The sequence below is a fragment of the Uranotaenia lowii genome, chromosome 2, assembly GCF_029784155.1.
Source record: "Uranotaenia lowii strain MFRU-FL chromosome 2, ASM2978415v1, whole genome shotgun sequence".
Classification (NCBI taxonomy): Eukaryota; Metazoa; Arthropoda; class Insecta; order Diptera; family Culicidae; genus Uranotaenia; species Uranotaenia lowii.
This window is the reverse complement of record NC_073692.1, coordinates 198,138,730-198,165,860: the sequence shown is the minus strand read 5'-3', so window position 1 is coordinate 198,165,860 and position 27,131 is coordinate 198,138,730. Positions and strand designations below refer to the sequence as shown.

Below are 27,131 nucleotides of genomic sequence, written 5' to 3'. Positions count from 1 at the left end.
ACTGAAACTGAAAACTGAAACTGAAAACTGAAACTGAAAACTGAAACTGAAAACTGAAACTGAAAACTGAAATTGAAAACTGAAACTGAAAACTGAAAACTGAAAACTGAAAACTGAAAACTGAAAACAAAAAACAGAAAAGGGAAATCTGAAAACTTAAAATTTAAAACTGAAAACTGAAAACTGAAAACTGAAAACTGAAAACTGAAAACTGAAACTGTAAACTGAAAACTGAAAGTCTTAAAATTGAAAACTGAAAAGTACTGAAAGAGAAAACTTAAAACTGAATACTGAAAACAGACAAATCAGAAATTTGATAAAATAAGATAAAAATGAGACCAAAATGACTTCAAAATGTCGTAAAAATGATACAAAAATGACACAAAAATCACACAATAATGTCACAGAAATGATCCGCAAATTTCACCAAACATAAGAAAAAGACCAAAATCACAAAAATGACAAAAATGAAAAAAATGACAAAAATGACAAAAATGACAAAAATGACAAAAATGACAAAAATGACAAAAAGGACAAAAATGTCAAAAAGGACAAAAATGTCAAAAATGTCAAAAATGACAAAAATGACAAAAATGACAAAAATGACAAAAATGACAAAAATGACAAAAATGACAAAAATGACAAAAATGACAAAAATGACAAAAATGACAAAAATGACAAAAATGACAAAAATGACAAAAATGACAAAAATGACAAAAATGACAAAAAATGACAAAAATGTCATAAATGACAAAAATGACAAAAATGACTATAATGACAAAAATGACAAAAATGACAAAAATGACAAAAATGACAAAAATGACAAAAATGACAAAAATGACAAAAATGACAAAAATGACAAAAATGACAAAAATGACAAAAATGACAAAAATGACAAAAATGACAAAAATGACAAAAATGACAAAAATGACAAAAATGACAAAAATGACAAAAATGACAAAAATGACAAAAATGGCAAAAATGACAAAAATGACAAAAATGACAAAAATGACAAAAATGACAAAAATGACAAAAATGACAAAAATGACAAAAATGACAAAAATGACAAAAATGACAAAAATGACAAAAATGACAAAAATGACAAAAATGACAAAAATGACAAAAATGACAAAAATGACAAAAATGACAAAAATGACAAAAATGACAAAAATGACAAAAATGACAAAAATGACAAAAATGACAAAAATGACAAAAATGACAAAAATGACAAAAATGACAAAAATGACAAAAAATACAAAAATGACAAAAATGACAAAAATGACAAAAATGACAAAAATGACAAAAATGACAAAAATGACAAAAATGACAAAAATGACAAAAATGACAAAAATGACAAAAATGACAAAAATGACAAAAATTACAAAAATGACAAAAATGACAAAAATGACAAAAATGACAAAAAATACAAAAATGACAAAAATGACAAAAATGACAAAAATGACAAAAATGACAAAAATGACAAAAATGACAAAAATGACAGAAATGAAAAAATTGACAGAAATGAAAAAAAATGACAGAAATGAAAAAAATGACAAAAATGACAAAAATTTCAGGAATGGCACAAAAAGGACACAATAAGGCACAAAATAACACAAAATTGACAGAAATCACACAAAGATGACACAAAATATTCTCAATATGACAAAGATGACACAAAAGTTACTCAAAAAATGACAAAATTGAAGTAAAATGTAAGAAATGACAAAAATGACAAAAATGATAAAAAAATTACAGAAATGACAAATATAACAAAAATCAGCTCATAAATGATACTAAAATGATAAAAACCACCATCCAAAAATCAACCCTTAATTCATTTTTTGTATGTTTATTCGGATTTGGACGAGGAACTGAAGTTGGTGTTGGAAAACAATAGATTCGGATCAAAAAATCTGGTTCCAAATCCTAATCCAAATTCAAATCCAAACACCAATCTGAATTCATATCAGAACCTGAGTCTGATTCTAAATTTTGATTTGAATTTGAAGCAGAAGCGGAATCCTGTTTTAAATCCTACGAAGAATTATAGGCGGAATCAACACCTCAATATTTTTTTTTGAATTTTTGGATTTTCGTATTTGGATAAGTTTTTCAAGCTCTAAGAGTCGTATAGTAAGAAATTTTTCTTAATTTCAAAACTGTTTGTTTTGTGACTTTGGTGGAATTTCTCAAAAGTTATTGAATAAAATAATGTTGTTAATTTATCAATTTTAGTTTTCGCATCAGAAATTTTTGATCTCATAATTTACTGTTGGTACTAAAGTCAGCATCCTCGAAGCAATTGCAGTCAAAATTCGCATCCCATACGTATGTAAATCTGATAACGGACCGTGGAACGCGTCCCGGGTTAATCAAATCTCGAAGAAGCAAAGATTTATTTCCGACGATGTACATTTCGAATTAAATGAATAACCGTTTTATATTCATAGCCAATTTTTGCATATCGGCATCGCCATCGGAGGCGAATCGCATCGAGACGGAAGCACTCTGGAAACCGATTCAGTGTTTTTCACTTCGAGTCTTTCTCGATGTTTTTTGACGTTTATTTTGATCCAATCTTTTGCAGCGGAAATAAAATCTATTTTTTTGAATTTTGATGTAGTGTTGTAGTGATTTTTTCAGCCAGCACGGAATGAGCCGGAATCGTGTGAATGATTTTTTTTTCTTTTTCCAAACAGCAGCGCCCGCACCAAAAAATCGGAACATTGAATTTTGTGATTTTTGCTGTATCTCTTTTCTTTTTTTCACCTTCTCTTCCTCTTTTTTTCTTTTCACAGTGTGTGTGAATTGAAATTTTTCTTTTCTGAAAATCTCATAAAAAGCATCCCAGCATTAACCAAGAATTAACTCATCTCGTTTGTTTTTTTGCCTCACGCGTGTGTGGGCGCTCGCTCGCATTATTCTCTCAGAGTGTGCGAATCTTACGGTAAATTGCATTGAAAACGAGTTACAAAAAGATAACAAATGATCAGAATATATTTTGCACTCTTTTCTAACGTATTGAATTTTCGTTGGCAATAGATATTAAAATATTTGGAAAATGCACCACACAATCGCACCTGTTTTTTATTCGTGACTGTTACTTTTCCACTCTGCACATAGTGTATTATATCGTTGAAAGTTCACGCACCAACAAAAAAAAAACTTTCGCTGTGTCGATATTTTTGTTAACTTAGTTAACGAGCACAACAACATTCAGTAAAAGAGCACAGATTTTTTTTCGGTCCCAAACACTCACTCTCTCTCTTTCTCGTTGTGATCATAACGAATAAATAATTTTCGCACAAGAGTATTGTCCCGGCGTGTTGAGTTGATAAGAGAGTTTACTTGCACCCCTACCCGAGAGCAAAAAAAGCCACATCCGGAATCGTTCGTTCGATTGTGTACATTTTTGCACCAGTAAATTTTTGATGTCACTGCACCACCAGCACAAAGTTACAGTTTTTTTTCATGTTTTGACGGTTGTTTTATTTTTTTTTTTCTTTTTAAACCCCCCTTTAAAGGTCGTACCAGAAGGTTTTTTTTCAGAACTCGGTTCGGAACGATAGTTTTTACAGTTACAAAAAAAATATTTTCAAATTCATTAATAAACACAGCGGCTCAATCTGAATTAAATTTTATAAAAAGATGACTAAATAATATTCTTAATAATTACAAATTGTGTTGACCCATAAAAAATTAAAAAAAGAACGAACTAAGAACCTCCACAGTTAATCAACTGGATCCAATGTCTTAGCTTGATGCAAGCAATATTTCGAAAATCACTCGTAAGAAACAACGCTCATGATCCGTTTCCAGTTACACTTACTTAATGATCCCGCGCCGATCCTCCGGTGCATAGGGCCGTGGTAAAAGACCTCCACTGTTGACGATCCGGAGCCAGCGTCTTCACCTGGTCCCAGTCAAGATTCTCGTCGACAGTTCGGATTTCAGCGGCTAGGCTTCACCGCCACGAGTTTCTGGGTCTGCCTCTTCTTCGATGTCCTTCTGGATTCCAATCTAGCGCCTCTGTGCAAATCTCGTGTTCATCTTTTCGCAGCGTGTGCCCAATCCATCTCCACTAGCGTTCCCGAATCTCGATTTCTAGCGCCCTTTGATGACACCGGCGATGTAGTTCCTCATTCGAGATCCAGTTGCCAGGCCACCAAGCGCGGATGATATTCCGCAGGCAGCGGTTTACAAATACTTGCAGTTTTCGCGTCGTCACCGCATATGTGCACCAAGTTTCGCACCCGTACAGCAATACGGATTTGACGTTTGAGTTGAAGATTCAGATTTTCGTTCGTAGAGAGACCTGGTGTGACTGCCAGATGATTCGGAGACTCGCAAATGCGAAACAGGCCTTCCTGATCCGGGTTTCGATGTCTTTCCTGGTACCACCATCAGGCGTTATCTGGCTACCAAGATACTGGATGCACTCCACTTTCTCAACTTGTTGCCCAGCTACCATGAAACTGGAGGGATTTCCTGTGTTGATCTCCATTGACTTGGTCTTTCCGACATTGACTTTGAGACCTGCTGCCTTGGAACTTTCGGTGAGGTCGTCGAGTTTGTTCTGCATATCCGGTTGCGTTTGGGCGAGCAAAACAATATCGTCAGCCAAGTCAAGGTCGTTCAGATGCTCCATTGTTGAAGGATTCCACGGCAATCCTCGGTTCGGTGCACAGTCAATCGATCCAGTCAGAATCTCATCCATTACGATTAGATCCGTTTTCAGTTGGAAAAATTCAAAGCCGAATGCTGCTGCCTGTAGTTCCCTAGAGAGTCGGCAGAGCGACAATGCGAGGTCAATGTAAACAAGATTCAATAGCGAGAGCTGATTCGCATCAAAGTCGATCTCTCAAGCTCACTACCTGGTGTATCAGAAGTGATTGAGATACTTACTGATACAAGATCCAATTCGAAAAGCCACTTACTCGCCCAAATTCAATCAATGCGGCCTTGCATCGGTTCATACTACCTGCGTACTCTCTGTCATACCGGCAAACACATACATACATATTCCCACAATTACAGCAACAACTAAGCAAGATAAATAAGGTAGACAGCATTCGATAATCGATCAGTGATCGAGTGAGTCAGTGAGTGAGTGAGCAAGAAAAGTGAGAACGCCGCTAGCGTTCACATTTTATGCCAATGGCGTTGATATAATGAGAACTCACGATTGGAGCAAAGTCTAAATTTCGGGTGTAGGCATTCGGCAAGGTCGCAAGGCCGAAGGGGTTATTCGGCTGAAAGGTATTCGACCGAATAGGAAAGTACGCCTAATGGGACATTTGGTCAAAGGTTATTCGGTTGAACGTATGTTAAACCGAATGATCACCAGGCCAAATGGAGGCTAAGCTGAATCAATGCTAGGCCGAAAAGACCCTAGGCTTATGGTTGTTTTTAACGAGTATGAGTTGATTTACTCGAAAGCAACGGTTGCTTTGAGGACACTCAACATGGCCCGTCTTCATGAAGCAATAAGCAATCGAGGTAGTGAATCCGAAAAACGAAACGAATGCCCGAGGAGTTTACTATTGCCATTATTGCACCCTCTTTGCACCTTACGTTGCTGAGCCTATGCAATGCGATTAGTTCGGTTGTTGTTGTTGTTCCCTCAACCTTTGCGGCCAGCTTGAAAATGTTCTCCTCAACACCAGCTGTCGGTTTGAGTCATTCAAATTCAATAACGTAAATGAGTATGTGTGTATTGTCCACTTCATACATCGTGTAGCAACCAAATTTTGAGAATGTCCGTTCGCAGCAGCAAACGAATAGTGTGACACTATTATACCGTATTTGTTTATGCCGAGTGTTGCACTGGTGCAGCACTAAGTGCTGCCATCTTGTTTGTTTATTCGGACAGTGTTGCACTGGTTGCCTGGTGCCGCAGTGCCATCGGGCGGAAGTACCCCGATAATTTCGTCAGTGTTGCGAGAGACCGTGTGAGTGAGTGAGGTAGCAACACACTGCACTGGCGACGATTTGTGTTTGTTTTTATCGGGTACGGAGGAACACTGAACGAGGGGAAAAAACAAATACGGTATTAGTGTCTTTCGGAGAAGATGCTCTTCATGATGGGAGGTTTGAAAGAATGTATAGGTATCGTCACCTATCTTGCTATGCGAGATCTCGGAGCGTGGTTTTCAATCACCGTCCCAGACGAAAAGGATGTGAGGAAGAGACTTGGAAGTTAGGCTCAATACGTCTTTTATACGAAATCGACTAACAATTGAATGACAATTTACCACGCGAGTTGTGGTATTTATAGTGGAAGGGTGACAGTCCAGAATGTTCTTTCACAGCATACCACATCTCCCCTTTTAAGAAAGATAGCTGAGTATGAATAGAGGTACGTATGGTTCACATCCCCTCGCATTTGAGTTCGATGATTCGGCCAGGTTACCTATTTCACTGAGCTTCTGTGCTGAATTTTAGCCAGGATATGGTCCCCAGCGACGAACCTCGGTTGTTCTGCCCTGTTGGATCTACCAGGCGACGTTGGAATGTTTGAGATGCAGCCGTCTAGTGAATCGAAAGGAACCGACCAGAGGTTGAATGACTCAACGAGGTTGATGCCAAGCACGTTCTGGATAGTAACCCATCGGTCTGGTTGATTGTTTGCCTTCCGATGTTTTTCCAGGTTTGTGTTGAGATGATGGGGATATCGGACGCACTATAAAGTCGGAGTCAGACGTGCGTAAACTCGCTTCGGAAAAAATCGTTCTGCTGATTTCTTCCGAGTTTAACGCGTTATGTGCAGATTGATTTATTCTTCGTTCGTTACGTCAATGCGCACAAAACGAAGAGAACAGTTCTGCATTGATGATTTCGAAGCATCGCAGAAATAAAATCACACAACGAAACAACAGAACAAAGCTTACAGAGCACAAAATGCACACGAACGTTCGTTGCTCGACAAACCGAGTGAACGGTACCTCGCACCCCCTTCTCACTCATTTCCCGTTCCCTTGTCACTACCACTTTTAGTTAAGCCCCGCTGCGTCGTCCGATTGATGTGTTCGGCTGTCGAAGGAACACGAGTTTGAATTCGCAGAACTATACGTTCGTTTTGCTGCTGATGTTTCCATTTATTACAGTAAATTCGACCGAATTTATCCGAAGCTCACTTACTGATGCTTTCGGGGTTGAATCTATCGATAATTGCAGTTAGAGTTCAACGAAAAAAAAAAATTGATCTGTATATATAGCAAAGGGCGAGTATGTAAACTCGCGATTTTAACATGTCTGGTCGGAGTTTGACGTTAACACCGTTTAGTTCAACATCCGCAAAAAGAGTGACGCCCTTCACCTTCCTAACGTTTGGGTTGCGTTGGTTGGCACCGGCCGATTTTTCCCATAGATTCGACAGAAAAACAGTAGCCTTCCTTGTGGTCCCATGCGCTAGCTTTTTCCGCAGGTGGAATTTCGGAATGGGCACTCTCAAATGTAATGGAAATTTCCGCATAACCAGCAAAGACTTTTCGAAACTTTTTTTTTAACAGACACAAATACATACAGGATCTCTGAAACTTGATGTTTTCCCGATTAGATTCCTTTTACTTAACTCTAAGTGTACATCTTTCGAGGATATGATGGCTTTTATCTTACAAATGCTAAAACCACTAACCCACCGAAAGTGTACTATGTATGCCGTGACCGGGATTCTATCTCATGACCATTGGCTTAGAAGACTTGTAGGCTATCCTCTACGCCACGGGTTGTGGCTTATTTATCCGTTTTCCACGGGGTTTTCGTTTCAGAGAAACTGCGTTGATCGAGTGTTCCTTTTTCTAGATCATTTGGGTATCCTGCTTCAGGTTTATGAGCTTGTGGCACTCATTAACCAGTTGGTTCAGCATTCTTCTGCTTCCTGCTTGCTGATGAACCGCGTCCGGATGCCGGCGTTTCGCGAAAATTGTTGCACGAAAAAGAATTGTTGTGCTTTGAACTGGTCACCGGTGTGCCTATTTAATTGGAATGCTTCGCAAGGATTTTTACTCGTAGGCGGTGAAATTTCTACGTCTACCTTCTTGAATTGTTAATACTTAGACAAAATGCCGTCCGGGTACCGCTCTTGGCACCGGGTGTCGATTTTTCGGAAGAGTAGTCGTCCAGGTACCGTCCTTGATGGAAGGTCCGGTCCTGTTCGCCAGTATTGTAGTATTTCTAAAAAGAGGAAGAGACTTAGAAGTTAAGCTTAACACGTCTTTATTCGAGAACGAATAGGAATTGAATGACGATTTACCACTCGAGTCGTGGTATTTCTAGTGGAAGAGTTATTGTAAGGGCGCATCCGTGGTCGTTGACACAAAATGAATAGTTGGTAATTTGTTGAATTTCTACATCAAATTGGCAACATTTCAACTCATTTATAGTTGATAAGCGCGTTACTTACAGTCCACTGCCTCGCCGGACTGTTCACAATGTGACATTAAATTCTGGACCTCCTTGGGCGCGAATACTTCAACACCAGCTCGTTTTTGCCGTGCCCGCTGTTAACCGCTTTGCGGAGTTGGCACTGCGAAAGCCACGCCGTCGTTGGTAGACCTGATGCACAACTGTCCCGACAATCCGGGAACTGCTAGCAGACTGGATTGTTCCGACTTCGCCGACCTGGCTGGCTGGCAATTTCGGCCACCGTGAGCAGCCGCTTGGCTGTTCCGACTTCGATTCGGCGTAATCGATCACCTAGCTTAACATCGACCACTGCACGCGATCGCCTAGCTGTTCCTGAGTCTCGTAAATTGAACTGTTCCCCTGGCTGTCCCGACCTCGTTGCCGCTGGACAGCCGCCCTTTTGGCTCTTCTTCTTTCGACTGCTGTTTTCGGCCTTTCTGACTGCGCCGTCTCCGATTCTATATGGACTCACTTCCGGTCTTGACAGCCGTTTAGCAGACCACCAGGATGTTGTGGTTTGGATAGCTGCTGTGAACAGCCGCCCGGAATGATTGGGGAGAGGATGCTGTTGATCAGACCACCTCGCTTGTCCTATTTCGATCAATGAATACAATCGCCCTGGTTGCCTAGGCTTGACTGTATTCACGACCCCTGCGGGGAGCATCCGTATTGTGTCCCGGCTTCGGTTTGACGAAACACATGTTTACATATGTGGCTACGAAAACTGCTTTTTACAGCCGTCGACGGTACTTATGCTAATACCTCCAGACTTTCCGGCTTGACCGGCTGTTCCGGCGTTAATAGGACCCTTGACCAGCCCCTTCGACTGGATCGACTACGTATTTAGCGGCTGGACCGATTGCCGACAGATTGGCTGCGACACTCGGCCGCTCTGGGTGTACCGGCGTAGAATCGAATTTTGAATCAGCCCACCTGACTGATACGACCTCTTGACGGCTGGACCGATTCCTGACCACCTTGGTTCCGACCACTATACGCGGCCGCCAGGATGTGCCGGCGTGCACTCGTTTGACCATCTGCCTGACTGGTTCGATCTTGACAACTTCTGCGCAGCCATCCTGATTGACCTTGCCTTGAATCGGTTGAACGCTCCCTCTGGGCTGTTGGAGTTCGACACCTACTGGGAGCAGCCGCTCTGTTGTTCCGGTGGCGATATTGGTAATCAGCCGTCTGGCTGATTCGACTTCGACAACTGCTAAAACAGCCGTCCGGATTTATGCTTGGGAACAGTTCTGCTGGCTGTTCCTGTCGCGCTGCTGACCGGACCGTTCCGGCTCGGACGCAGTAAAATAGCTGCGCCTGACACGTGGATGATGATTGGAATGTGATAGAAGGTGTAGCGGAAACGTTGCGAAAACTTTGCAAGCTGTTTGCAAAAAAGGGGTCCTGGCTATGAAAGAGTGTGATTAGATTTTGGTTTGTGCTTTTGCAACTAGGGGTTCTCACGAAATTCGACCCATTTTCCGATGATCTTCTCTTGGAGTTTGGCTTTCGCCCGGGTGAGCGCGTGGCTTTCCCGATAAGGGGAGAAAGGGGAATTACTTTCCTTCTTTTATTTAATCTTCAGCAGACTTACTTGACCCCTTTGTGATTGATGTTGGCGCGGCGATTTCCCGTCCCTGAGCTGATGGCCGTGATGTTGTTAAGAGATCGGGTGTAGCAGCCGAGGCTCCTATATGGGGAAGCGAATTGTTAAAAGCCGCTTAGCAGCTTCGGTTGTGGCCTCTTAAAATCTCTTTCGCGGTCAACACGTACGTCCACTACTTTTTCCACCGGATCTAATAGTACGTCCTGTCATTTTTTCTCCTTCACGCTGCTGCCAACTTTTCCGGACCAAAATATAACAACAAATGCCAAATCGGTAATTCCTCTCGAAGATAGGTCCGATTACAGACGATTTCAACTCGTCGAGTAGATATTTCCGGTTAATATTTTTCCAGTCAGGGATTTTCCCTGCTAGTCCGATGCTAGTAAAAATGCTAGTGCTGAGGGATGGGTTTTTATTGAAACAATGTTGCCAGATCGCTAGTATCGTCTATAATTTACAGACTTATCATTACAGAAAAGTTCAATGCTATAGAGTGGTAGTTCAGAATCTTATTTCATGGCCTACCCCAACTTGGACGAAATGATGTTTATTTTAAAGACATACACCGTCTTAGCCGATTTAGGCTTTACAGACTGAATTAATGACATGGACAACTTAAGAAATGATGTTAAGCCGAATGGATCATGAACCGAATCTATGACAAGATGACGATTAGCCGAATGCGCGCTGGGCCTAAAGATTATCAGACCTAATGGACGGCCAAATGATTACCAGGACGATTAGATATTCTTTGGCGCTAATTCGCTCAAATTCTGGACTGAATGGACGTTACGCTTAACGTCCATTTGGCCCAACATCTATGCAGAGTATCAAAAAATGTCTGATATGCCTAGCATTCATTAGGCCTACTACAAACCATACTGAAGACAATTCGTCCTGATGACCATATGGCTTAACATCCATTCCAGGATCCATTCAGCCTAACATCCTTTTGGTCTCACGCCCTTGGTGTCACTAGTAGTCTATCACCAACATCAAGAAGAATAGCGGTTTAGGATAGGGTTTACGATACCTCAGTAACGCAACCAATGAGCAGCTGGGTATACAAAAGGATTGAACAATCTTACCTTTCACAGCATTAAGTTTAACGCATACTTCATCAGCTGCGATGGAGGACTCCTTCCCAAAGAAAGCCGCCCAGCGTGCATAGAATTTTAGTGGGCATTCGATGCACTTCCTTGTGATTGAGTCAATAGCTGAATCCGAACAGCAAGTTTTGTGAAAGGTTACTGTCAGTTTTAAGGACCTAACCCTCGACAGAATCGAGGTTTTGAAGCAATGCAGTGATGTCAAAGTGTTGTTCGGCATCTTCAAGTTAACTCAACAAAAGTCATCTTTTTATAAAATACTAGATAATTTGCTGTCGTTGAACCGTAAATTTTGGAGCTCGAAATCAGTTATAGTCTGTCAACGCATTGTTCCGAACTGTTTGTTAAATATTTTTAATTGTTTTATTTTTTTCAAAATATTTTTTTCAAAGTATCCTGTTTTTTAAATCAAATCTTAGTTTACAAATCCCGTTTATTTCATAAACCTCGTTTTGTGTTCGATTTCCGAGGAAAAGTTTTTGTTTGTTTCCGTTAGATTTTTGAGCACCAAAGGTTTTGCATGCATTTTTGTACATTTTTATGAAAAGAGCACACCACCTAAAAACATCACTTTTTGTCCACCGTTCGGAGTTTTTGATTTTTGTGAATATTCGTGTACTACGTTTCCTACGTTTTTTTGTTCTTCGCACCGAAACCAATTTTTTGATATCTAATACTGCACATCATGTTTTGGAATCAATTTAAAAAAAACTGCACCCGAAGCGTGTTCGACCAACAATGCACAGCAGCTCTAAGTGTTTTTGCACCTTTAACATTTTTGAAAACTGCACCCTCACCAATTTCTTTCCTAATCTTAAAAAAGGTTAAAACAACTGCACATTCGCTCACCAATCCCTCAATCTTCCCTTCCATAATAAATATCGAAAAAAATCTATAAAAAACACTGCACAACACCCAACCCATTTTTTGGTTCTTTCTTCTTTCTGTTCGAAAACATTTTATTTACAAAAACAACAATCTTCAGTATCTTATTATTTTCTGTTCTTATATACCCGAAAGGAAACTTTTTTATTCTTTCAATGTGTGTATTAGTCTATATTAAAATTTAAGAAAAAAAAACAATATCAACTTGTAAAATGGGAAAAAACCAACAACTGTTTTAGGCTGTGTTTTATAGTTTTCATAAACCAAAAAAAAAAACTTTAGTTTCATTGCAACTAACATTTTAGAAACCAAACAACCCAAATCAGGAAAAATAACGATAAAATATTCAAATGATGTATCACACCTTATGATTTCGAAATTGTTATTCCCGAATGCTGAGAGTTAGTTCCGTTTTGATTGTAGGAAAATTATTCATGAACTACGATTTTCCGCGTGTGCTGATGACAGATGTGTGGAATTGAAATAACTATATTTTTACGTAAAAATACTATATATTTGGGTGCTCCTTACAAACTGATGACAATCGACAATCATTTTCTATCTGCCATTTATGTGTGACTGATGTCTGGGGAACCATCCGAACTGAAAATAAGTTCAAACCGATCCGAAATCATAATTTTTTTCAGTTGAATTATATTAGTGAAGAATAAAGCTTTACTCAACATGAATGTTTTGATAAACAATGAAAATACTTAAAGACCTTTCTAAAATCTTTAAAGGCTTCCGAAAAATAACACATAATTTTACATAGAAAGATTTAGTTTGTAGTTTGTAGTGTTTGAATAACAGTGGCGGTTTATCTAAGAGATTTCGTCACACGTTGAAAGCTATTTGGACTCATATTTAGTCCAAACGGTTATACTACAAAATAATAAGATCAGGAACGCATTCTGTATGCAGTTTTTAGAATATTCTTATATTGCGAGTCTGCCGTTGAACTGTGATTACATAAAACATAAAATTTTGCTAAAGTTAGGCCGATTAAATGTAGATCAAATTTCAATGATCGTTAACATGGGTGCACGGGTTCACTCCAGCTAATAAACCCATCGAGGGTTGATGATTACCTGTTAGCAAATTCTTTCCAATGCACAAAATTAAAACAATCCAGCTTCTATTCCTGATCAAAAAAGCGTGTACAATATAAAAGGATCTAGGATTACGAAGGGGATGATAGGTTTTTTATGTTTTCAGTTGAGGGGTTTTAAAAAATTGTTAAACCAGAAAATATTGGTAGAGTCTTTGATCGAACATTTTTTTTTATTAGAAAATATTGTTTAAACACATGTTTGACATTTTTAATAATTTTCATTGGTCTAAATTTCCTTATACAGTTTGTTTTTTTTTTAATACAAACGATTGAATGCTGTGTATATCTACTGTAAATCAAATTCCACCCTTCCAGAGAAAACGGGGGCGGATTTCAATTAGCCTGTCCAGTCTGACTGGATGTGTTGCCACTTAGTTAGGGAAATTACAAGCTTCACATTTCCAAACCGGCAACTAATCACGTGTGTGATCCGGGTATTTGTATGTTTATTGAGGGCGGATATTACTCTGTCTCTCTGGCTCTGTTCCCGGTTCCGGGTATGGGAACGTAGTCGTATGTTTGTGTGCAAAATTGATATCATCATCGGCATCGGGATAATTGAAGTGTTCAATCCATTTGCCACTTGTCATTTCGGAACCTGACCTTGTCACGCGTATATCCTGACCGCGTGCAGCCGGACCCCATTTCCGGTTCCTGGATCCCTAACCTTTTTTGCTGCCCCTCGAATGAATTGAATTGAATATCGGATAGCAGCTCCAGCTCATTTGGACAAGTGCATCATCACCTGATGGCCTTAATTGATCGCTCAATTTGGAAAATGACGACATCCGACAATGGGCACTCACTCACTTATTTCATCAACTAGTTAGTGTACCTACTATATTATTATTGACGTGATGTGCACGGTCACCGAATGAGCTGTACATGTGACACTTCCGTGCTGTTCTAATGTGATTCTTATGTGAACTTTGAGCAGGCGGAGTTTGTTGACACCTCATAACAATATTTCATTTATACATATAAGGTAAGGTTGCCAGAATTTTTTTCACTACCATCCGGGCCTAGCATTTCCGGGCATTTTTTCAAAAAAACCCGGCAAAATCCGGGCATGGATTTCAATTTTTCAAATAAAAAAGCCGGGCAAAAACCGGGCAAAATTTAGGTGTTATTATATATAAAAGCAAAGAAAAAATGCAAAAAAATCGAAATTATTATTTTATTAATGTAATTGCGGACATCCAAAAACTTTTTGGAACACTTAAATATTTTAAGGTTTATAAAAGTAAATCAGCGAAATTATTTGAAACAACCGTTGAAAATTTCCATACCGATAATCGACTTTGCTGAAACGTACTCAAAAACTTTGATTTTTTTTTGTTTTCTTTGTGAAAATTGTGAAAAAATCCGGGCAATATCCGGACTTTTTTCACGATATCCGGGCAACTGGGCCGGACCGGACTTTCTCGAAATTTTGAATCAAATATCCGGGCAAACCCGGATAAAACCGGGCAATCTGGCAAGCTTAATATAAGGGTGGCAATGAATTTAAAGGAAAAATGTCATGATCGAATTTTAAAAAAAACGACCACATAAGTTTTGTAGATTGGCCCAAAAATCTGACCTGTGTAAAATTTCAGTTCAAAGTTTGAATTTTTTACCGTCAAAAAATCATCTATGGTAAAACCAAAAGAAAAAATCCATATTTTGATATTGATGCCAAATGACTTAAAAAGCATAAAAAGTCAACATCTGGTGTTACCTAAAAAAACAATTCTCTGGGACTTTCGAAAAACGACTTTTTCCCAGAATGTTGATTTTTAAGCAACAATTTTTTTTTCGAGATAACACCACATCTCGACGTTTCCCAGCAAACATAAAATCGTATCAGGAATGATAACTTAAGTCGTTAAAAATGGTGTGAATGAAATCGTTGAAAAGATCGTATAAAATGTTGTTTGAAGTCAGTTTAAATCGGATATGATAGAAAGTCTGCCATGCTTGAAAATTTTGAAATGATTTTACTCCCACGCGGGGTTTTAGTGAGAAAATCATTGTGACTTTCTCTCTGCAAACAGCACTGCATGCAGATGGCTGAAAATCAGATGGGAATTGAGTTATATTGACCAATGAGAGAACTTAAAAAAAATGTGGCTGGCAACGATTTGAAGGCTGTGAGAGCTAAATCTTGCGCACTCTTGCATTCTTCCGATAAGTACAAATAAGACGTCGGATAACGCCCAATTGGTGTAGTTTTCGTTGCTTAGAAAGAAAAGAATTTTATGTATGTATGTATGTGCCTCCACTTTAGTAGGTAAATGCTGTTTTTTTCAATTTTCATAAGATCATTTCATAGTGTATATGGAACTTATATCAAATCATCCATAAGTTATTTGGCATCAAAAATTAATTTTCAGTTTTCCGGATTTCTTTTGGTACGCCCTTTGAGGATTGTTACCAGATGTCGAATTTTTATGCATTTTATAGTCATATGCCATCAAAATTCAAATTTCGATTTTTAGATTTATTTTGGTCTTCCTTTAGGTGATTTTTGAGGGTTAAAGTTGACTTAACTTACATTCGATTAACACTAGAAAGACCGCACCAGTCAAAATGACTGGTTGAGCACTTTGTTTGTTGATTATCTTTCGCATACTTCGCTTTAAAAATTCGCAAAAAATAGGACTTTTCATGAATTTTGAAACTCTACAAAACTGTGTATTTTTTATTTCACTAGCTCTTTTAGTAAGCGAGATAAATTTCGCCATGGACACTCGGACCGTGACCAGTCAAAATGACTGGTAAAATTCACAAACCTATAACTCAAACAAGATAATTTTTTTCGCTTTTGGTTTCATTTGCAAGCTACATTCAAGACAATGAATATTAGTTGATTTATGGTGGGCAGAAGTGTGTCATTCGTTATGAAATTATTGATTTTCGATGCGAAGTCGTGAAGATTTAAAGAAAAAGTTCTCGGCTTGGCCACTGTGTGGTGCTCCAAGCACTTGACTCCCAATTTTTTTGGTCTGTTTTGTTGCTCAACTATAATAAAACTTTCTGTCAAAATTTGGCGAAATTTCATCAAGATTTGTGAAAGTTATGTTAGATTTAACACATGTCCATTCGAGTAATCGAGTAGTTTTAGGTGATAAATATGTTTTTTTTTCTAAACTAGAATGAGTAAAATTATTATGAATTGAGTGCTTATTTATTCAAATTTGAAGACATCAGCTATGAAAATGAATAATTTAAATGATATTTCAACATGGGTGCACGATATATTCTTATATGTTGGTTATCCACCATGGGTGCACGGATTCACCGCAGTTTCTGCCCAAGTGTGTATTCACATGCATTCTTAAATTATTAGGCTCGACAAATTTCCAATGGAAGTTCACTTACAAGTATTCCGGCACCCGTCTATATACCTGGCCAGCTGGCAACTGATTGAATATTCTTATTATAAGAGGAAACACATCTTACCTGTCGGCAACTTATGGGGTTTGAACTCAAGAATTTTCTTGCCGATACAAGAAATCGATCCCAGTACGCCTGGCATACCTAGACCAGACTCGCGCCAGCCTATCTGATAGACCACATCGGATGCGGATATTTCAACATGGGTGCACGGAATGGCTGCAAATTCGCCGTTGTATATTATATAGAGTGAAATAGTTTTCAACTTGCTTCAGAACACAACATATTTTTAAGTTAGATATGATAGGTATTTGAAATGCCATATTTGTCAATCGAAAAAACTTTTAAGGAAAAACAAATCGACGTGTACATTTGACAATGTTGATTCATTATTTTTATTTTCATTATTTTCCGTCGCACGACATAACTTGATGCATATAATCCCTAAAACTCACTCGGTCCATGGTAACCGTTTTCCAATTTCTTGGATGTTGATCAGATCTTATCAGATAAATGTACGATTGCAAAAACCTGTTTTGTAATAATAAATAAATAAATATATTATTTCAAGATAAAATTGAAATATTTCTTTTCCAGGATTGATAAAATGGAACTTTAAATAAAAATCGTTATTTAAATCATTATGTCTGAACATGAAAGACATGGTTTCGACTTTGGTTTAGTTAAGATTTGTAAAAATGATTTTTAAAAATTTGCAAAAGTCGAATATTTGATTAAAACGCGGTGAATCCGTACACTCATAGTGAAAAACCATGTATATAACACACATTTTTATTTGAATTTATAAAAGTCTTTATTCTTTACCTTCAGCATGTAAAAAATTTGATTTTGGATGAATAGCGGTGAATCCGTGCACCCATGGTAAATTGCTCTACTTATAGAAAAAATATGCTTCAAAACCTACAATATCAGGTATTATTTATAGGCAACGTGTTAAAAAATTTCAGAGCGATGGATGCTAGAAAATATCTACTAAAACAAAACTGAAGTGAAACCGTGCACCCATAGTCAATACCCATAGCCATCTAACATGATTTTACAATTAGATTGATAATGTATTTTAATTTTTTGATAATTATTTGAAATATTCATTTTATGACATACACGCATTCGTCAACTATGCCAAAATGAGGTGATTCCGTGCACCCATGGTGAAAAAATATTTCCATTTTATAACAAAAATGATATCGAATAAATAACAAAACAATTTCAAAAGAAATAAGTTAAAAATATTATGATATAAAAAATTTCCCCTTTACCAGTCATTTTGACTGGTCACGGTCCGAATCGGTATATTCAATTTGCCGGTCCTTCTAGTGTTAAGATCATCTTCAGCATTGACTTTTGAGCTGAACAATTTTAATAGTACTATTAATTCCGGCAACAATGGTATTTAAAACTTCGTAAAGTTGTATTGCAGGCTCAGTATAAATGAAGATTTCTTTTAAGAAATTACATTGGCAGCTTAACGTGATTGAAATTTGTTGGAGATTTTTGAATTTTTTTGGTAACTTATCACGATGAAGTTTGATATTTTGAAAAAAAAACTTTAAAAGCACTAAATAACTTTAAATTGAAGCCATTTAAAAAATTGTAACTTGTATATATTAAAGTAAAGTTATGAACTCATTGAAATGTTATATCACGTTCAGTGTGACGGTTGATAAGTAAACAAACGTAACCTCACAGCTGTTAAAAAACTTGAAAAGTCTTGAGCTGGCGCAGTTAAAAAATAAATAAAATAAAATTCGAACCATCGAAAAACATTTTTTCAATTTGCCAACACTTGCATCGAAGAATCGCTTCATTTTCTCATAAACATTAATGAATGGTGTTCGCTCTCAGATTTCTCACTATAAAACGCAATAGAGCTTTTCCAGAGAAGGAGATTCTCATAATCAGCAGATGTGAATGCTTTCACTCACCTTTATGAAGGGATTCAAATGCTCTTGCTCAAGCCATTGAGCATCAAAGCTCTTGATGCTCGAGAGCGAAGAAAGCTGAGAGCCAATTTTTGCTCACCAATTAATGCTCAAGTTAAGCTCATACCTCTCCTGTCTCAAAAGCGGGTCACAGACATCATAAATTGCTTGTGCAAATCCGATGATTTCACGACGATTGTTTGATTCAATGCTTGCCCACACACGATACAAACATATTTCACGCGAACACAACGATTGCTGGCGAAAACAGCAACAGTGACAACGAAAACCCCTCTACCCCAGCTGGAGCTGAGTAAATGTCCTGAATTTTGTGCAAACAGCACCATACACCATGCCACAGAGGGTTGTTTGTACAAAATATTTCGATCCCGACCGATTTTACTCAAACCGTTTGCGCGCTCATTTTAACAGTGCCATATACGATGCAAATCTTGTTCGCAACGAAGGAAATTCATCGAATTTCATCGCATTTGTGCAAATGTTGTGTGTTCTATGGTCCGCTTAAGACACAAGGTTTTGCATTTTGCTTTGAGTATATTAGCTCAAGAAGTCGAAACTTCTTGAGCTGGTTGGCTCAGCAGAATTTGAACCTGTGAGCCAAATTATTAACATCTTCCCTTTAAGTTTGATGCATTTGAAATCTTCGACAAACTTTTACAAAACCTAAAGACGGTCATTTTGACTGGAACAGTTTTAGGGTGGTTCATAAGATTTCTGAGATACGACAATTATTTCCTAGCTGTGATAAGATAGAGGCCTACATTATTCTACAATATTGTAGAACATAATAATTCGTGAAACTTGGTGGAAGACATCAAACGTCTATCTCTTGAACTGAAAGTTTTATGACAACATGTTTTCGTAAAATTAGGGTGGTCCTATAAAAATCAGTTTTTTTCTTGATATCTTTTCAAGATGATATTTTATCAAAATTATTTATTCAACAACATTTTAGATAGGTGATTACAATACGCATCTTTTGTTGAAAATGGATTACCAGAATTTGTTTTCGTTTTGAAATATGAGGCAATATGTGTTGAAAAATGGTCCTTTTTGAGCTTCAATAACTCCAAATGGAGCAAGTCGAAAATTTGATTGTTGATTGCATTTGAAAGTTAATGTTACAATCTTAACCTTCCCATGCCGTTCGGGTCAATATGACCCGAAGCGCACATTTAAAATCTCCTTATCATCATTCCAATATACTGAAGAACTTGGAATTTTGACAGACCAAGTATGTTCTATGAAAATAATGATCAAATTAACGTCAAAAAATTAAAATTTGAGTTTTGCCAATTGGTTCATTGGGAAATGAAAAACAGCTAAGCAAAGCAAAAATTGGAAATCGTTTTTTTAAAGTTAGATTTTTTCTACCGGAAGATCTGAGATAGCGGTCAAAACTTTCATTGGACCCCAACATATCTATACACTGTCAGATAGATGGATTCTTGACGATTTCAAACATCAATGAAACACTTGAATACAGAAAAGCTGTCAAAAGTTATGAGCGTTTTAAAAATAAAATTGATTTTTCGGACTTTTTACATTCTGAACCAGTTTCTGATAACTTTTTTTTTTTTTTTGTATGAGAAGATCCACTGCGACCAACTTTTTGTGATCTATTGTGGAATAACCCAATTTATCATTTGTCTGATTACGCAATTCTGCCATCATTGATAGAGATGGCAGTTGTAGTCGAAATCGAGACATTATTCCAGTTTGGGATGGTATTTCTTATGAATCCCACCACCTTACTGGCTTTCATCTTCCAAATATCATCGGGCGTTAAGATTCGCTTACCAAGAACTTTCAGTCGATGTGTCATAAAATATCCAAAGTCACACATAACTTGGAAATACATATCGACTTTATTTTAAAATTTTGAGTGATACGAACAAATTACCTACAAAATGAATATAATATCATCAAAATCGGTTAATATTTACAGCCAGGAGAACGAAATCAAACTACAACTCAAATTTCCCCGAAACGTATATTTAGCGAACGGCATGGGAAGGTTAAATATATATAAAAAAACGGAAGAAATTTTGTTGTTGATTAAAGCGTTTAATCGTTGTATGAAATTGTCTCAAACTTTTATGAAAATAGCGGGAATTCGTACATTTATTCATCAAGAACTCTGAGCTACTTGACCGATTGATGTGAAATTTGGCATGGAGTAGTTTTTTGAGTAAAGAATGGTATCTGTGGTATCCCTCGCACTCAGAAGATGAAGGGCTCTTATACAAAAAAAAATCGTAAAATACGATAAAAAACGATGAAATTCAATCAATTGACAAGTGATTCTCATCAACTATAGTGAAAACAGATACATTCACATGTTAATAATTTTTAGCACACAAAAGGCCCCACCCGTCAAATAAAAGGGAGGTCTCCATCCAATAAAAAGAAAACACGAGAAAATCCTTATCAGGAAACACACAGAGTGATTGGAATCGAAAAACAAACAAACAATATGCGATTATTTATAACATGTAATGGTCCCTTCAACTTAATAAAATGAGAGAGGTGCTTCACAAAACATTTCGTTTTTTTTTAAATTGATAAATTTATCTATACAAATGCCCCTGGGTGTTCCCTGATAAAGTTTGTCTCGTGTTTTCTTTATATTGGATGGAGAGAGGCCTTTGTTTACTAAAAATTATCCAAACATGTAAATATATGCATTTTTACAACTTTTGATAAAAATCGTTGTAAAAAGATTGAATTTTACCGCTTTTTATCGCATTTTGTGAATATTTTGTATGAGAGCCCTTCCTCCCTTGAGTGCGACGGACTCAAAACTGTACAGATATAATTTTTTACTCAAAAAACTACTCCATGCCGAATTTCACATAAATCTGTCCAGTAGTTTCTGAGTTCTAGAAAAACAAATGTACAAACTCTCTCTATTTTCGTAGAGGTTTTGGTCATTTTTAAGTAAATTTCATGCAACGATTAAACGCCTTAATAAAAAAAACACATATCTCCAATTTTTTTTATGTCTTTAAGATTGTAACATTTACTTTCCAAAGCAATCAGCAATAAAATTTTCGACTTGCTCCATTTGGATTGAGTTATTGAAGCTCTAAAAGACAACACAAATCGCCTCATAACTTCAAAACAAAAACAAATTTTGAAAATCCGTTTTCAACAAAAGATGCGTTTTGTCATTATCAACAAATGATGCGTTTTGTCATTACCCACCCTAACTTCACGAAAACATGTCTTCATAGAACTTTCAGTTCAAGAGATGGATGTATGATGGTTCGACAAAGTTTCATGAATTATGTTCTTCAAATTGTAGAATAATGTAGGCCTCTATCTTATCACAGTTAGAAAATAATTGTCGATTCTCAGATATATTGTGAACCACCCTAAAACTGTTTCAGTTAAACTGACCGTACTAATTTGATGTAAAAGGTAATGTAAGACATCAAACGCATCAAATTTAAGGGGAAAATGCTAATAATGGTTTCCCGCTAAATTTCATTTCTGGACCACTGTGCAGTTTAGATATTTTACTTACTTGAAGTCATCCTATGATAAATAATTATTCTCTTCAACCCTTCATTGAAAACCAAGTACGCAGCATTATCATTTTCCTTATTGTTGTTTCCTATTCGGTTTCAATTATAAAGGAGAAGTCTAAATCAGAGTCGATAAGTCATTGATCACAAATGCTGCACATAGACATTTGTTACATTTGTTAAATAACAGCTTCCGTCTGATTAAAAAATGGGAAAGGTCTTTGAAATTATCGCAAAATCGACTTAATTGTTGTTATTGAAAGAGCAGAAAAAGAAAGTTTTTTTTTACTGATAGCTTTTTTGGCTCTTTGTTTTTACCCGAACAGTAGAATTGATAGAATTGAAAGAATGAATACCTGTGCAATTCACAAACTATGCCATCATCAAAAAGAGAATTTTGTCAAATCAAATATTTTCATGATCTGCAAAACATATAATTTGCATTCATAGTATCATTTTGGTCTTGTACAAATAAAAAATCTTGACAATAATAACATTCTTCATTATATTTCTTATAATTTACTTACAAATGTGGTAGCATTTGTATTTTTCATTACAAATGCTGTTCAAAAACATACTTCTTTTGACAACCTAAAAATTAGCCAGATATATTTGTTAGGATTTTTTCGAAAAATGTATGGCACTTTTCATGTTAAAAATTTTCTTTGTCGATGCAGATCTTTTCAAAATGTAACTTTGAATGAGAAACATTTCTTTCTTGAATAAGATTTTCCATAAAACATCAAACACATTGCTGGATCAGGAAATAGAATAAAATAAGTAAAAATTTCATATCCCTAGGCCACGAAAAAATCATTGAACTGAAATAGCGAAAGATGTTTATTTTCAACCAGCCTTTTTTTTTAATAAAGTAACAAATTACTTAGAAAAAAGCGGATGATTCTCTTGAAAATCTCCTTCTTGTTAAAACAAATTTTTTTTTATATTTAGTAACAACTGCAGGGCAGAATTTAGTATTTTGACTAAGAAGTTTTTGTCCTCTTAAATTTTTATGGTTTATTTTATATAAAATCTATGATTGACTTCAATATCCAGTGAACATGAGATTAAGACTAACGTTTTTGAGCAGTTTGCTTAATTTTTCAATCAATTTTGTGTGAAACGAATCAGCAAATTCACACAGCTTTCACTACTTGAAACTTTATAAAACTTAAATTCAATGAAAAAGCAAATACACTTTAACCGATATAAACCACTTAACGAGAAAATGGGAGACACGAGTATCGCTATCTGGTGACAGAAATGAAAGTATTACTCTGTGATTTTTTTGAAGCTTTGGTCAGAGATGCCAGGTGACCTAATTTTTCAGAACTTGTCCTATTATTTCGAGGACCGTTTCAAAAAACTCTCGAATTTCCTGTTTTTTGAAAAAAGTTCTTTAAAATGTCCTGAATGTTCCTGATTTAAAAAAAAAACTCGATAAGGATCGAATTTGTAGTGAGGCTATGAGAACATCGAACAAATCTGCAATTAAATAGTTGAACCCATTTGGAAAAGTTCGGTTCTGATGATATTTAAATGGTGTTTTTCGATATGAATGAACTGCAACAGTTAAGCCAAGAAGCAGATGCTGTCGCCTATTCGTTGTATGGAGAAAACGACTATGGTAAATATTGGTTAATTATATTTGGAATAAGTGTGGTTTTGTTTGAAGACACACGAAAAGTTAGTGGATGTTATGCTTCTCTCAGAGTGAAATATGAACAGATCTTTCTCAATCACTGATGCTATGAAAACATCGAATGAGTTGGTATTTTCCATTTGATGAAAGATTTTTGAGCATTTTTCAAATTACAGATTGTAATGCTCAGAATATGAACTGATTTTCAGCTAGGATGACCCAGATTCTGTCACGGCAGGATCTACTGAAGTTTTTTTTTGTCACAAGTTTTGAACGCTTTTGGGAATTATTATATAATTTTTATTATTAAGGGGAATATGAATATCGAGGAGCTTTTTATGAGATAACCTTCAAATATCCGAAAGTGCATCACGAAAGTGATAAATCACAACATAAATAAGCTTGAAACTATATCATACTCGAACCTCGATTATATGTAGCAATGTATATCTGTATACTTTTTAAAATATGCTTTAAATATTTCTAATCGATGTAGTCGACACGAATTGAAACAATTTAAAAATCCGCAAACAGCCCTCTCGTCGAACACCCAAATGAGAGCTAATTTGTATCCTCTATCCTATTTTTCTATGCTCGTTTTCGGCTCCGGGTCCATTTCCGGCATATGGGTTAAATCATCTCACATCTCGATCGAATGACGGGACCTTTGATTGAACGGACGCTTAAATTCCTGCTGACCAACCGAATGAATGCTGGGGCGGTCCTTTTCTTTCTTGGTTGGTGACCATGCACCGATGCAATAAATATCCGCGTGGGCGCCATATTTGTTTTTATCAAAAACCCCCCGATGGACGGTCGATGGCCATCCCTCGCGTCGTCGATTAACCACACATCGATGAAAATTCCGGCACCTGATGTGAAAATCGGTTCAATTTATTGCACATCCGGTCATCGGCAAATCGCCGCCACTTGAACTACGCGACATTGGAACCCTGACCAACATCAACCAACAACAACGTTCGACGAAAAACGATGAAAAAAAAAAATTTTTGAACCACAAACCATCGGGATTTTTCCGCTCATTCCTCCGGTGGCTCCGGATCAATCCTTAATGGATGGATGGATGGATGAATGGTTGGCCATTTTTGCCGGGAATGGACCTGGTCCCGTCGCATATTTTTTGTATCTTTGATTTTTATGCACCCGGTGGATCTCTCCCGTCGAATAATCTGTGGGGATCTCAATGGCGATCGAAACAATTGGTGGACGGAAAAAAATTCGCCCAATAAAAAAAACACTTGAAACTACCGACCCCAAAAACCGCCAACCGTAAATCATGAAATCAATTTTCCCACGCGGGCTCGACAAAAAAAACCACCCCCGCCTCCGGATGGTTGGCTGCGAAAAAAATTCACCACTCACTTCTTCTTCTCCGGGGTGAAATAGTTAAAAGTGAGTAGCGTGTGTACACGTATGGAGACCTTTTTTTTGCTTTTTGAAACTTGGTCCGCCCCACCAAAGAGTCCTATCGATCCAGATTTTCGCGTTTTTTTTTCTCTTTCTCCTAGCCAAACACCCAGTTCGCGATTTCAATAATTTCCAATTAATTTTCGGATAGCTTTTAAATGCGTGTGAAAAGCGTATGATTTACGTGCTCTGGGTGTGGCACCAGTTTGTGTGTGTTTTTTTTTTTTGTAAACTCGCGTTTTTTGTTTTGTTTTTTGAATCGTCTTCAGGGGATTTTCACGACCCAAGAATGAATGGGTTTTTTTTGCGAATGCGAACACTTTTGTGCGCTAGTATTTATTGATCGTCACGAATCGCGAAACGGTGGCACGCAATCAATCCATCGGAATGTGCAATCAAAAACGGGGCCCCGTTTTTTCAATCGTTTGTATTCGGCCTGGAATGTGGCCAAGTGGGGTAAAAATTTCCGGAAAACTTTAATGTGCCAATTTACCGATACATGCGTTTGCATTTTTTCATGCAGAAGAAAATTGTGCTGTTTAATTTTTACCATTAAGTCATTACCTTCGTAGGGAACAACTTATCCCTAGTTTTTTGTAGGGTTAAGAATCATTGGAAAATGAATCGAAAGTTTTGAGGCTCAAATCTCCATCGTTGTAGACATTTTGTCGAGGTGTTTCCTATACAGGGGTTGACAATTTATAAATCAAGTTATAATGACTTGCAGTTAAGTTTAAAAAAAAATATTATTGGAATAATAACTGAAGTTTTGTTGAAAATCTTAACTTGTAGCGCTACAGACTCATTTTAAATCTAACTAGACTATGGTTAATTTTTAATTTCTAAATCGATCAGACATGTTTATCTCGAAAACAGGTAACTCAAAGTGAGAAGTTTATTCAGTCTTCATCAGTAATATTAAAATTTTTCGCGAAAAAAAAATCACGGCATAAGGTAATCAGCTATAATATCCTCCTTAATTCAATCTTTCTCAATAAGATTTGTTTTAACAATGGTGTCCAAAGCAAGAGTTGTTTTAGTATTCTGTCACAAAGATTCTTTCTGATACTCTGAAGTTGTTAATTTCCCATGACACATTATTCTTTTAACTCATAACTCATTTTTATCTGCCGTAGCAAGATTACATACGTTTCATCGCACGTTTTTTTTTCGCTTTCTCCTTTTTCATTTCTATATTTTTACCATTTTAAAGTTAATAGAAATAAATGCCTCATATTTATCCCAACTTTTCGTACTAGTCACTTAGGTCACATACACACCCAATGAAAAGCCAAAAATGCGCTGAAACATGCATTATGCCAAAGATTATATGATTGGAAAAACACTGCTGGCATAAATACTTGAGCTCCCAAGCAAAATGATGTATGACTACTACATTCAAGCGAAACAAGAAAATCATTTTATGAAATTCTCATCCTATTGGATAATTCATCTTAGAAACAAGAAAAAAAAATGTCGTTGGGTAGTGCCAGAATCGAACTCACAACAACTTGTACCTTCACCTTTCCAATCCGGCAGCTTAATCAGTGTACTACCTGAGCCAGATGATAAACTAGGTTTAATTGTCAGAGTCGTTCTGCCACGCCTTATCTTAAAAAACGAACATTGCTGGCTTTTGGCCAGGGGTTGGCTAGTATTGTCTTATGAGAGGAAAGAGAATTGGAATCGAGAAAATTTGTCTTGATTTCCTATTGCCTGCTTACATATACACGCACAGCCGTTTACAGCCCACATCCCGGCAATGTTTTACAACCCGTGTGGAGCACATCTCTCAGATTTCCCCTTTTTTTGACAGATTTAAGCTTTTTTCCTCTGATTTAAGTTTTCATCTCCTATGCTCTCAAGGCAAAAAAGCTTAAATCTGAGGAAAAAAAAGGGTTGAAAACGAGATTCACGACCACTTATTTAAAAGGTGTTCGTCACGCAATACATAGACAAATCGTATAACATTGCCGGGTTCTATTACAGCCGGGCAGCTTGGCCTAATGCCGCCTCACATACACACGCACAGCATTGATTAAGTGGATCAATTCATTCGAGTCCGGCTG

At 37.0% G+C, this 27,131-nt stretch overlaps 1 protein-coding gene across 1 annotated transcript in view; it reads right to left on the bottom strand.

The window, feature by feature from the left end:
- LOC129742247 (tyrosine-protein phosphatase Lar) overlaps positions 1-27,131 on the bottom strand; it is a 740,954-nt gene that overhangs the window by 39,100 nt on the left and 674,723 nt on the right. The window contains exons 19-23 of the mRNA XM_055734122.1: positions 10,004-10,099; positions 9,340-9,817; positions 9,142-9,232; positions 8,600-9,057; positions 8,068-8,175 (exon numbers count right to left, since the gene is read on the bottom strand). Of these exons, the coding sequence (XP_055590097.1) occupies positions 8,068-8,175; positions 8,600-9,057; positions 9,142-9,232; positions 9,340-9,817; positions 10,004-10,099 (1,231 nt within the window). The remainder of the gene's footprint in view (positions 1-8,067; positions 8,176-8,599; positions 9,058-9,141; positions 9,233-9,339; positions 9,818-10,003; positions 10,100-27,131) is intronic.